Source organism: Catharus ustulatus, chromosome 36 (genome assembly GCF_009819885.2).
Source record: "Catharus ustulatus isolate bCatUst1 chromosome 36, bCatUst1.pri.v2, whole genome shotgun sequence".
Classification (NCBI taxonomy): Eukaryota; Metazoa; Chordata; class Aves; order Passeriformes; family Turdidae; genus Catharus; species Catharus ustulatus.
The window spans coordinates 640125-653178 of record NC_046256.1 but is presented as its reverse complement, the minus strand read 5'-3'; the positions used below and the strand labels follow the sequence as shown (position 1 = coordinate 653178).

Below are 13054 nucleotides of genomic sequence, written 5' to 3'. Positions count from 1 at the left end.
TGTGTCAAGGTCAACGTTCCCGTTGATGTCACCGTTTTGTCACCATTCCCTCATGGTCACCATCCCATCATGGTCACCATTTTGTCACCATCCCCTCAATGTCACCATCCCATCCAGGTCACCATCTTGTCACCGTTTCGGTGGTGTCGCCATTTTGTTGGGTTTTTCCATCATTACATCAACGTCGATGTTGCGTCAAGGTCAACGTTCCCGTTGATGTCACCTTTTTCTCACCATTCCTTCATTGTCACCATTTTGTCACCATCCCAGTCGTGTCCCCATCTTGTCACCATCCCATCAATGTCACAGTTTTGTGACCATTCCCTCATTGCCACCTTTTGTCACCATCCCGTCATTGTCACCATCTTGTCACCATTTGTGTGGTGTCGCCATTTTGTTGGGTTTTTCCATCGTTGCACCAAGGTCAACGTTCTCGTTGATGTCACCATCTTGTCACCATTCCCTCATGGTCACCATCTTGTCCCCATCAAGGTCACCATCTTGTCACCATCCCATCAAGGTCGCCATCTTGTCACGTCCCATCAACCAAAGTTTCCGGGGTTTTTTTTGGTGTTTTGGTGCCACCACCCCACGGCCATTTTGATGTCACCAATGTCCCTTTTGGGGTCACTTTGGGGTCACCAATGTCCCTTTTGCTGTCCCCACAGTCCGGACATGTCCCAAGAGCCACCTGAGCCTGGAGCACAGCCCGGTGGCCATTTTGTGGCCACCAACCCACGTCCATTTTGGGATCCCCACCATCCCTTTTAGGGTCACCACTGTCCCTTTTGGGGTTACCAATGTCCCTTTTGGGGTCACGTTGGGGTCACCACTGTCCCTTTTGGGGTCACCTTTGTCCCTTTTGATGTCCCCACAGTCCGGACATATCCCAAGAGCCACCTGAGCCTGGAGCGCGGCCCGGCGGCCATTTTGTGCCACCAACCCAAACCCATTTTAGGGCCACCAACGCCCATTTTGGGGTCATTGATGTCCCTTTTGGGGTCACTTTTAGGGTCACTTTTGGGGTCACCAATGTCCCTTTGGGGTCACGTTGGGGTCACGTTGGGGTCACTAATGTCCCTTTTGGGGTCACATTTGTCCCTTTTGATGTCCCCACAATCCGGACGTGTCCCAAGTCCCACCGGAGCCTGGAGCACGACCCGGCGGCCATTTTGTGCCACCAACCCACGTCCATTTTAGGGCCACCAATGTCCATTTTGGGGTCACTTTGGGGTCACCAATGTCCCTTTTGATGTCCCCACAGTCCGGACGTGTCCCAAGAGCCACCTGAGCCTCGAGCACGGCCTGGTGGCCACCGGGGCCATGGAACGAGTCCCGGTCGAGGGCTCCTGGGCCGAGTTCCGGTGCCATCCCGGCTTCCGGCTGCTCGGCAGCGCCCGCACCAACTGCACCAAGAGCGGCCGCTGGAGCGACCCCAAACCCCAGTGCCTGCGTGAGTTTGGGGTTTTTTGGGGGGTTTTTGGGGTTTTTTGGGGTTTTTGGGTTTTTTTGGGGTTTTTGGGATTTGGGGGTTATGGGGGGTTTGGGGGACTTTAGGGTTTTGGGGTTTGGAGTTTGGAGTTTGGGGTTTGGGGTTTTAGGGGTTTGAGGTTTGCGGTTTTTGGGTTTTGGGGGTTTTGGGTTTTTGGGGTTTTGGGGTTTTTGGGGGTTTTGGGCTTTGGGGCTTTGGGGGTTTTGGGGTTTGGGGTTTTGAGGTTTTTGGGGTTTGGGGATTTGGAGTTTTTGGTTTGAGGGGTTTGAGGGGGTTTTGGGTTTTTGGGGGTTTTGGAGTTTTTGGGGTTTTGGAGTTATTGGGATTTGCGGTTTTTGGGGTTTGGGGGTTTTGGGGTTTTGAGGGTTTGTGGAGGGTTTTGGGGTTTTTGGGTTTTTGGGGGTTTGGGGAATGATCCCAGCTGCACCAAGAGCAGCCGCTGGAGCGACCCCAAACCCCAGTGCCTGCGTGAGTTTGGGGTTTTTTTGGGGTTTTTGGGGTTTTTGGGGTTTTTGGGATTTGGGGGTTATGGGGGGTTTGGGGGACTTTGGGGTTTTTGGGGTTTGGGGTATTTGGAGTTTGGGGTTTTGGGGTTTTGGGGTTTTGGGATTTAGGGAGTGATCCCAAACCACAGTGCCTGCGTGAGTTTTGGGGTTTTTTTGGGGTTTTGGGGTTTTTTGGGTTTTTGGGATTTGGGGGTTATGGGGTGTTTGGGGGACTTTGGGGTTTTTGGGGTTTGGGGTATTTGGAGTTTGGGGTTTGGGGGGTTTGAGAGGGTTTTGGGTTTTTGGGGGTTTTGGAGTTTTTGGGGTTTTGGAGTTTTTGGGATTTGCGGTTTTTGGGGTTTGGGGGTTTTGGGGTTTTGAGGGTTTGTGGAGGGTTTTGGGGTTTTTGGGTTTTTGGGGGTTTGGGGAATGATCCCAACTGCACCAAGAGCGGCTGCTGGAGCGACCCCAAACCCCAGTGCCTGCATGAGTTTGGGGGTTTTTGGGGGGTTTTTGGGGTTTTTTGGGGTTTTTGGTATTTGGGGGTTATGGGGGGTTTGGGGGACTTTGGGGTTTTGGGGTTTGAGGGGTTTTGGGGGTTTGGAGGTTTTGGGGGTTTGGGGTTTTGGGGGGTTGAGGTTTGGGGTTTTTGGGGTTTTGGGGGTTTTTGGGGTTTTGGGGTTCTTGGGGTTTGGAGTTTTGGGGTTTGGGGTTTTGGGGTTTTGGGGTTTTGGGGTTTTTGGGGTTTTTGGGGTTTGAGTTTTGGGGTTTGGGGGTTTTGGGGTTTTGAGGGTTTGTGGAGGGTTTGGGGGTTTTGGGATTTTTGGGGTTTTTGGGGTTTGGGGTTTTGGGGTTTTGGGATTTTTGGAATTTGGGGTTTGGGGCTTTTGGGTTTGGGGTTTTTGGAGGTTTTGGGGTTTTTGGGGGGTTTTGGGGTTTTTGGGGTTTAGGGGTTTGGGATTTAGGGAGCAACCCCAAACCCCAGTGCCTGCGTGAGTTTGGGATCAGGTTTGGAGTTTTGGGGGTTTTGGGGTTTTTGGGGTTTGGGGTTTTGGGGTTTGGGGTTTTGGGGTTTGGGGGATTTGGGGTTTGGGGTATTTGGGGTTTTGGGGCTTTTGGGGTTTTGGGGTTTTTGGGGTTTTTGGGTTTTTGGGGGTTTGGGGTTTTGGGAGTGATCCCAACTGCACCAAGAGCGGCTGCTGGAGCGACCCCAAACCACAGTGCCTGCGTGAGTTTGGGGGTTTTTGGGGTTTTTTGGGATTTTTGGGGTTTTTTGGGGTTTTTGGGGTTTTTGGGGTTTGGGTTTTTTGAGGTTTTTGGGGTTTGGGGTTTGAGGGGTTTGAGGGGTTTGAGGGGTTTGAGGGGTTTTGGGGATTTTGTGGTTTTGGGTTTTTGGGGAGTTTGGGGAGTTTTGGGGTTTTGGGTTTTTGGGGTTTTTGGGGTTTTGGAGTTTGGGGGATTTGGGGTTTGGAGTTTGGGGTTTAGGGTTTGGGGTTTTGGGGGTTTTGGGGTTTGGGAAATTTGGAGTTTGGGATCTCTGGGATCTTCTGGGGGTTTTTTGGGGAGGGGGGTCTTGGTGTGACTCAGTTTCCCCTGGGATTTTTTCTTTGGGGGATTTCTGGGATTTTTTGGGGAGATTTCTGGGATTTTTGGGGGTGGTTTTTTGGGAGATTTCTATGATTTTTTGAGGATATTATTGAGATATATTTGGGTTGATTTCTGGGATTTTTTGGTGGGGATTTCTGGGATTTTTGGGGTCTCTCCGTGTGACTCAGTTTCCCTTGGGATTTTTTTGGAATTTCTGGGATTTTTAGGGGGGATTTTTTTGGGGTGAATTCTCTGATATTTTGGGGACGATTATTGGGATTTTTGGGGGGAATTTCTGGGATTTTGGGGGGAATTTTTGGGGGGGATTTCTGACATTTTTGGGGTCTCTCTGTGACTCAGTTTCCCTCCCCACAGCTCATCGCCCTTCCTCAGGTGAGTCCGTGCCACTCCTCCTCCTCCAGCTTCCATCTTCATCTTCATCTTCATCTTCATCTTCATCTTCCTCTCCTCCTCCTCATTTTCCAGCTCTTCCTCTCCCTCCTCCTCCTCTTCCTCCCCCTCTTCTTCCTCCCTCTCCTTCCTCTTCTTCTTCCTCCTCCCTCTCCCTCCTCCTCCTCCTTTTCGAGCCTTCATCCCCCTCCTCCATTTCCCCACCTTCCTCCCTCCCCCTCCTCCTCCTCCTCCTGCTTTTCAAGACTTCATCTCCCTCCTCCTCCTCCTCCATTTCCAAACCTTCCTCCCTCCCCCTCCTCTTCTTCTTCCTCCTCCCCCTCCTCCTCTTCCTCCTCCTCTTCTTCCTCCCTCCCTCCTCTTCTTCTTCCTCTTCCTTCCCCCTCCTCCTCCTCTCCCCCTCCTCTTTTCTTGAGCCTTCATCTCCCTCCTCCTCTCTTCCTCCCCCTCTATTTCCAAACCTTCCTCACTCTTCCTCCTCCTCTTCCTCTTCTTCCTCCTCCTCCCCCCCAGCCTTCCTCCCTCCCCTTCTCTTCTTCTTCCTCCTCCTCTTCTTCCTCTCCCTTCTCTTCCTCCTTTCTCGAGCCTTCATCTCCCTCCTCCTCCATTTCCCCACCCTTTCTCTTTCTCCTCCTCCTCCTCCTCCTTCTCCTCTCCCTCCCAGCCTTCCTCACTCCTCTTCCTCCTCCTTCTTCTTCCTCCTCCTCTTCTTCCTCCCTCCCTCCTCTTCTTCTTCCTCCTCCTTCTCCCTCCTCCTCCTCGCCCCCTCCTCCTTTCTCGAGCCTTCATCCCCCTCCTCCTCCTCTTCCCCCTCCTCCTCCCTCCCCTCCTTTTCCCTCCCAGCCTTCCTCACTCCTCCTCCTCCTCCTCCTCTTCTTCCTCCCTCCCTCCTCTTCTTTTTCCCCCTCCTCCTTTCTCGAGCCTTCATCTCCCTCCTCCTCCTCCATTTCCATACCTTCCTCCCTCCTCCTCTTCTTCCTCCTCCTTCTTTCTCCTCCTCCTCCTCTCCCCCTCCTCCTTTCTTGAGCCTTCATCCCCCTCCTCCTCCTCCATTTCCAAACCTTCCTCCATCTCCCTCCTCTTCCTCCTCCTTCTCCCTCCTCCTCCTCTTCTTCTTCCCTCCTCCTCCTCCTCCTCCATTTCCCTGCCTTCCTCCCTCCTCCTCCTTTTCTTCCTCCTCCTCCTCATCTTCCTCCTCCTCCTTTTTGAACCTTCATCCCCCTCCTCCTCTTCCATTTCCCAGCCTTCCTCCCTCCCCTCCTCTTCTTCCTCTCCCTTCTCTTCCTCCTTTCTCGAGCCTTCCTCTCCCTCCTCCTCCTCCCTTCCCCACTTTTTCCTCCCAGCCTTCCTCGCTCCTCCTTCTCTTCCTCCTCCTCCCCCTCCTCTTTTCAAGCCTTCATCCCCCTCCTCCTCCTCCATTTCCCAACCTTCCTCCCTCCTCTTCTTCCTCTCTTCTCCTCCTCCTCCTCCATTTCCCAACCTTCCTCCCTCCTCTTCTTCCTCTCTCCTCCTCCTCCTCCTCCATTTCCCAGCCTTCCTCCCTCCCCTTCTCTTCTTCTTCCTCCTCCTTCTCCCTCCTCCTCCTCCTCTCCCCCTCCTCCTTTCTCGAGCCTTCATCCCCCTCCTCCTTCTCCTCCTCCTCCTCCCTTCCAGCTTTCCTCCCTCCCCCTCCTCTTCTTCCTCCCTCCTCCTCCTCCTCCTCCATTTCCCAGCCTTCCTCCCTCCGCCTCCTTTTCTTCCTCCTCCTCCTCATCTTCCTCCTCCTCCTTTCTCGAGCCTTCATCCCCCTCCTCCTCCTCCTCCATTTCCAAACCTTCCTCCCTCCCTCCTTCCCTCCCACTCCTTTTTGTTCCTCCTCCCTTCTCCTCCTCCTCCTCCTCCTCCTCTTCTTCCTCCCTCCCTCCTCTTCTCCTCCTCCTTCTCCTCCTCCTCCTCCCTCCCAGCCTTCCTGCCTCCCCCTTCTTCTCTTGTTCCTCCTCCTCCTCCTCCTCCTCCTCCTCCTCCTCCTCCTCCTCCTCCTCTCCGCATTCCCGGCTCCTTCCCCGCGGTTTCTCCGCCCCGAACCCCCCAAATTTCCTCTCCCTCCATCTCCCCCTCCCCCTCCCTCCCCTCCCCCCGCGACCCTCTCCCCTCCCTCCCTCCCCTCCCGATTTTTTTTTTTTTCCCGTTTCTCCGCTTTTTTTTTTCCCTTTTTTTCCCCCCCGTTTTTTCCCATCGATTCCCTCCCCGCATTTCTCCATTTTTCCCCTTCCTCATCCCGATTTTTTCCCATTTTCTCCCGGTTTTTCCCCATTTTTTCTCCGTGTTTTTCCCATTTTTAATTCGTATTTTTCCCATTTTTTCTCGGATTTTTTTTCCATTTCTTCTCCATATTTTTTACTTTTTTTTTTTCGCCGATTTTTTCACCATTTTCTCCCGATTTTTCCCCATTTTTTCTCCGTATTTTCCCCATTTTTTCTCCGTATTTTTCCCATTTTTTCCCCGTATTTTTCACATTTTTTTCGTCCTATTTTTTTCCCGTTTTCTCCCGATTTTTCCCCATTTTTTATCCGTATTTTTCCCATTTTTTCCTTCGTATTTTTCCCATTTAACCTCCAGGGTTTTTTTCCATTTTCTCCCGGTTTTTCTCCATTTTTTTCTCCGTATTTTTCCCATTTTTTCTCCCCTTTTTTTCCCATTTTTTCTCCATTTTTTTCCCATTTTCCCGGATTTTTTCCCCATTTCCCCCCGTTATTTTCCATTATTTTTTCTCCCTCCTCATCCCATTTTTTTCCCCATTTTTTTCCCATTTTTCTCCTGCGTTTTCTCCCATTTTTCCCCATCCCCCTCCCGGTTTTTTTCCACATTTTTAACCCTTCTCATCCCGGTTTTTTTTTCCATTTTCCCTGATTTTCCCCCCATTTTCTCCCTCATTTTTGCCCCTCATTTTTTTCCCATTTTCCTCTAATTTTATCTCATTTTTCTCCCTCATTTTTCCCGTTATTCTTCCCATTCTCTCCCTTATTTTTTCCTAAATTTTCCCTGTTTTTCTCCCCATTTTCTCCCTTATTTATTCCCATTTTCCCGGTATTTTTTGCTGTTTTTTTCTCATTTTTCTCCCTGTTTTTCTCCCTCATTTCCCCCCTTTTTTCTCTCTCATTTTTTCCCCTTTTTCTCCTCATTTTCCTGATTTTTCTCCCTCATTTTCCCCCATTTTCTCCCTAATTTTTTTTCTCTTTTTCCCATTTTTCTCCCCATTTTCTCCCTCATTTTCCCCCTTTTTTCTCCCTCATTTTTCCCCTTTTCCCTGAGTTTTTCCCCATTTTCCTCCCTCATTTTTTCCCTTTTTCCCTTTCATTTTTTCCCATTTTCCCCATTTTTTCCCCTATTTTTCTCCTTCATTTTCTCCCTTTTTTCCTCTCATTTTTTCCCATTTTTCTCCCTTTTTTTCCCCATTTTTCTCCCTGTTTTTTTCCCATTTTTCCCTTTTTCCTCTCTCATTTTTTTGCATTTTTCCCTCTAATTTTTCCCATTTTCCCCAATTTTTCCCCCATTTTTCTCCCTCATTTTTCCCGTTTTTCCCTCTCATTTTTTCCCACTTTTCCCAATTTTTTCCTCGTTTCTCCCCCTCATTTCCCCCCCTCATTTTTTCCCCATTTTCTCCTTGATTTCCCCCAAATTCCCCCATTTTCCCCCCCCAAACCCCCCTCAAACCCCCCCACCCCTCCTCCCCTCCCCCTCCCCCCTCCCCTCCGTGACATCAACACCTCCCCACCCCCTCCCCACCCCAAAAAAAACCCCAAAAAAACCCCAAAAAAAAAACCCCAACCATGACCCCATAAACCATGACACCGACGCCTCTCCCCGTCGCGGTCGCCCCTCTTCCCCTCTTGGTGGCCCCGCCTCGCCCCTCGGTGGCCCCGCGGTGGCTTTTGGTGGCCACTTTGGGGTTGATTTTGGGATTTTGCCACGGGACAGGGAAGAAGGCCGTGCACGTGGGCGCGCTCTTCCCCATGTCCGGCGGTTGGCCGGGCGGTCAAGCGTGTTTGCCGGCCGTCAGGATGGCCCTGGAGGACATCAACGAACGAAGGGACATCCTGCCGGATTATGAGCTGCGGCTCATCCATCATGACAGCAAGGTTTGGGGTTTTGGGGTCAGAATTTTGGGCTTTTGGGGTCGGGATTTGGGATTTGGGGTCGGAATCGGCGAAATTGGCGTTTACGGAAATTGCGGAAATTCGGGAATTGGGGTTTGGGGACATCGATGACCACAAGGTCGTTGGGATGAGGATCATGATTAGTTTGGGATCAGGGATTTGGGGTTTGGGGTCAGAGGATTGGGGTTTTGGGGTCAGATTTGGGGTCAGGGTTTGGGATTTGGGGTCAGAATCAGTGAAATCAACGTTTGCAGAAATTGTGGAAATTCGGGAAATTGGGATTTGGGGACATCGATGAGATCAGGCTGATCCATCAGGATAAAAAGGTTTGGAGTCAGGGATTTGGGATTTGGGATCAGGGATTTGGGATTTGGGGTTTTGGAGTTTTAGGATTTGAGGTTTTGGGGTCAGGATTTGGGGTCAGGATTTGGTGAAATCAACGTTTGCAGAAATTGTGGAAATTCGGGAAATTGGGGTTTGGGGACATCGATGAGGTCAGGCTGATCCATCAGGACAGAAAGGTTTGGGATCAGGGATTTAGGATTTGGGGTCAGAATTAGGGTCAGGATTTAGGATTTGGGGTCAGAAATTTGGGATTTGGGGTCAGGAATTGGGAATCAGGATTTACCAAATTGAGATTCGGAAATTTGGGTTTGGGGACATCGATGACCACAAGGTCGTTGGGATGAGATCAGGCTGATCCATCGGGACAGAAAGGTTTGGGGTCAGGGGTTTAGGATTTAGGGTTTTGGGGTCGGGGTTTGGGTATTTGGGATTTGAGGTTTTGGGGTCGGGATTTTGAGATTTGGGGTCAGGAATTGGGGTCGGAATCGGTGAAATCGGCGTTTGTGGATAGTCGGGAAATTGGGGTTTGGGGACATCGATGAGGTCAGGCTGATCCATCAGGACAGAAAGGTTTGGGGTCGGGGGTTTGGGATTTGGGGTCGGGGGTTTGGGATTTTGGGGAGTTTGGGGTCAGGGTTTGGGATTTGGGGTCAGGATTAGGTAAAATCAGTGTTGGTGGAAATTGGGGAAATTGGGATTTGGGGACACTGATGACAGCAGGGACATTGGGATAAGGTCAGGCTGATCCATCAGGACAGAAAGGTTTGGGGTCAGGGATTTAGGATTTGGGGTTTTGGGGTTTTGGTATTTGAGGTTTTGGGGTCGGGTTTTGGGGTCAGAATCGGTGAAATCGGTGTTGGTGGAAATTCGGGAAATTGGGGTTTGGGGACATCGATGACCACAAGGTCGTTGGGATGAGGATCATGATTAGTTTAGGATCAGGGATTTGGGATTTAGGGTTTTGGGGTCAGGGTTTGGGGATTTGGGGTTTTGGGGGTTTGGGGTCAGGGTTTGGGATTTGGGGTCGGAATCGGTGAAATCGGCGTTGGTGGAAATTCGGGAAATTGGAGTTTTGGGGACATCAATGACAGCAGAGACATTGGGATGAGGTCAGGTTGATCCATCAGGACAGAAAGGTTTGGGGTCAGGGATTTGGGATTTGGGGTCAGAATTAGGCTCAGGATTTAGGATTTGGGGTCAGAATTTTGGGACATGGGGTAAGGAATTGGGAATCGGGATTTACCAAATTGAGATTCGGAAATTTGGGTTTGCGGACATCGATGACCACAAGGTCGTTGGGATGAGATCAGGCTGATCCATCGGGACAGAAAGGTTTGGGGTCAGGGATTTAGGATTTAGGTTTTTGGGGTCGGGGGTTTGGGGATTTTGAGGTTTTGGGGTCAGATTTGGGGTTTTGGGGTCAGGAATTGGGGTCAGGATTTGGCGAAATTGGGGTTTGTGGAAATTGCAGAAATTCGGGAAATTGGGGTTTGGGGACATCGACGAGGTCAGGCTGATCCATCAGGACATAAAGGTTTGGGGTCAGGGATTTAGGATTTAGGGTTTTGGGGTTTGGGGGTTTGGGATTTGAGGTTTTGGGGTTTGGGGTGGGAATCAGTGAAATTGGCGTTGGTGGAAATTGGGGAAATTGGGGTTTGGGGACATCGATGACCACAAGGTCGTTGGGATGAGATCAGGCTGATCCATCAGGAGAGAAAGGTTTGGGGTCAGGGATTTAGGATTTAGGGTTTTGGGGTCAGGGTTTGGGGTTTTGGGGTTGGGATGTGGGATTTGGGGTTAGGAATTCAGGATTTGGGGTCAGTTTGGGGTCACTGGGATGAGTTTGGGATTGGGATGAATTTGGGATTGGGATGAATTTGGGATTGGGATAAATTTGGGATTGGGGTCAGTTTGGGGTCAGTGGGATGAGTTTGGGATTTGGGGTCACTTTGAGATCACTGGGGTAAATTTGGGATTGGGGTGAGTTTGGGATTAGGATAAATTTGAGATAAATTTGGGATTGGGGTGATTTTGGGGTCAGTGAGATGAGTTTGGGATTTGGGGTCAGTTTGGGGTCACTGGGGTAAATTTGGGATTGGGGTGAGTTTGGGGTCAGTGAGATGAGTTTGGGATTTGGGGTCAGTTTGGGGTCACTGGGGTCAGTTTGGGGTCGCCAGGATGGGGCAACACGAGGTGGGAATGGAATTGGGATGGGATCGGGATTTGGGGCCAGGATTTAGGGCTGGGATTTAGGATAAGGGGTCAGGAATGGGGCTGGGATTTAGGGCTAGGATTTGGGCCAGGATTTAGGACTGGGATTTGGGGGAGAAATTTGGGATTTAGGGCTGGGATTTAGGGCAGGAATGGGGCCAGGATTTGGGGCCAGGATTTGGGATTTGAGGCCAGGATTTAGGGCAGGGATTTAGGGCAGGAATGGGGTCGGGATTTGGGGCCAGGATTTGGGATTTGGAGCTGGAATTTGGGACCAGGATTTGGGATTTGGGGCCAGGATTTGGGGCCAGGATTTGGGATTTGGGGCCAGGATTTAGGACTGGGATTTAGGGCAGGGGGTCAGGAATGGGGCCAGGATTTGGGCAGGAATTTGGGATTTAGGGTTGGGATTTAGGGCAGGGGGTCAGGAATGGGGTCGGGATTTGGGGCCAGGATTTGGGACCAGGATTTGGGATTTGGGGCAGGAATTTGGGATTTGGGGCTGGAGTTTGGGACCAGGATTTGGGGCTGGAATTTGGGATTTGGGGCCAGGATTTGGGATTTAGAGCTGGGATTTAGGGGTGGGATTTGGGGCCAGGATTTGGGATTTGGGGCTGGAATTTGAGATTTGGGGCTGGAATTTGGGGCAGGAATTCAGGGCCAGAATTTGGGACCAGGATTTGAGATTTGGGACCGGAATTTGGGGCTTGAAATTTTCCAGGATTTTTGGGGGGGATTTTTCTGGCATTTTTCCAGGATTTTTCCGGGATTTTTCTGGGATTTTTTTCTGGGATTTTTGGGGGATTTTTTGGGGATTTTTTTGGAATTTATTTGGGATTTTTTTGGGATTTATTCCAGAACCTTTTGGGGATTTTGGGGGGGATTTTTTGGGATTTATTCCAGGATTTTTGGGGGAATTTTTTCCAGGATTTTTTTGGATATTTTTGGGATTTTTTTTTTATTTTTTGGGGGATTTTTAGTGGATTTTTCTGGGATTTTTTTGGGATTTATTCCAGGATTTTTCTGGGATTTTTTGGGGATTTTGGGGGGGATTTTTTTTTGTTTATTCCAGGATTTTGGGAGGATTTTTTCCAGGATTTTTTGGGATATTTTTGGGATTTTTTCTTTTATTTTTCTGGGATTTTTGGGGGATCTTTGGGGGATTTTTTGGGAGATTTTTTTTATATTTTTGGGATTTTTTAGGATTTTTTGGGGGGAATTTTTTGGGATTTTGGGGGATTTTTTTGGGACCTTTTGGGAATTTTTGGGGGGATTTTGTTTTTTATTTTTGGGGATTTTAAAAGGATTTTTTCTTTTATTTTTCTGGGATTTTTTTGGGATTTTTTTGGAATTTTTTAGGATTTTTTCATATATTTTCCTGGGATTTTTTTTGGATTTTTTTTTATTTTTTCAGGATTTTTTCAGGGAATTTTCTGGGATTTTTTTGTCATTTTGTGAAGTTTTGGGGGAATTTTTTTTTTACTTTTTAGGATTTTATTAGGATTTTTTTGGTGGAATTTTTGTGATTTTTGGCCTTCCCAAACCCCCCTGGATCCCCCCCACTGGTCCAGCTCCGTTTCCATGGTAACCAGGGATGCTGCTGGGGGTTGCCACGGCAACGACTCCGGCTCTTTCCGGAGCTTTCCGTGCCCTGAATTATTCATGGGAATAAAAAAAAACATCGGGAAAAGTTGGGGGAGGGGGAGCCCGAATTTTTGAGCTCAGAATGGGAATTTTTTACCCCCCAAAAATGGAAAAAAAATCAAAATTTTCGCTCTAAAAAATCAAAATATTATGCCCAAAAAGTCTAAAAAATCAAAATATTCCACCCCAAAAAATGAAAAAAAATCAAAATATTCCCTCTAAAAAAATCTAAATATTATCCCCAAAAATGCCTGAAAAATCAAAATATTCCACCCCAAAAATGCCCAAAAAATCAAAATATTCCACCCCAAAAAATGAAAAAAAAATCAAAACATTCCCTCTAAAAAAATCAAAATATATCCCCCCGAAATGCCTGAAAAATCAAAATATTTCCCTCTAAAAAATCCAAAATATTCCCTCCCAAAATGCCTTAAAAATCAAAATATTCCACCCAAAAAATCCTTAAAAATTCAAAATATTCCCTCTAAAAAATCCAAAATATTCCCTCCCAAAATGCCTTAAAAATCAAAATATTCCACTCCAAAAAAATCCCTAAAAAATCAAAATATTCACTCTAAAAAAATCACAATATTGCCCTCCAAATGCCTTAAAAATCAAAATATTTCACCCCAAAAAATGCAAAAAAAATCAAAGTATTCCCTCTAAAAAAATCAAAATATTATTCCCAAAAAATGCTTAAAAATCTAAATATTCTACTCCGAAAAAATCCCTAAAAGATCAAA

The 13054-nt window shown here is 48.5% G+C and overlaps 1 protein-coding gene across 1 annotated transcript in view; it reads left to right on the top strand.

Moving 5' to 3' along the window:
- LOC117009801 (gamma-aminobutyric acid type B receptor subunit 1-like) overlaps nt 1-13054 on the top strand; it is a 48606-nt gene that overhangs the window by 7273 nt on the left and 28279 nt on the right. The window contains exons 4-6 of the mRNA XM_033084144.2: nt 1265-1453; nt 3940-3957; nt 7933-8093. Coding sequence (XP_032940035.1) covers nt 1265-1453; nt 3940-3957; nt 7933-8093 — 368 coding nt within the window. The remainder of the gene's footprint in view (nt 1-1264; nt 1454-3939; nt 3958-7932; nt 8094-13054) is intronic.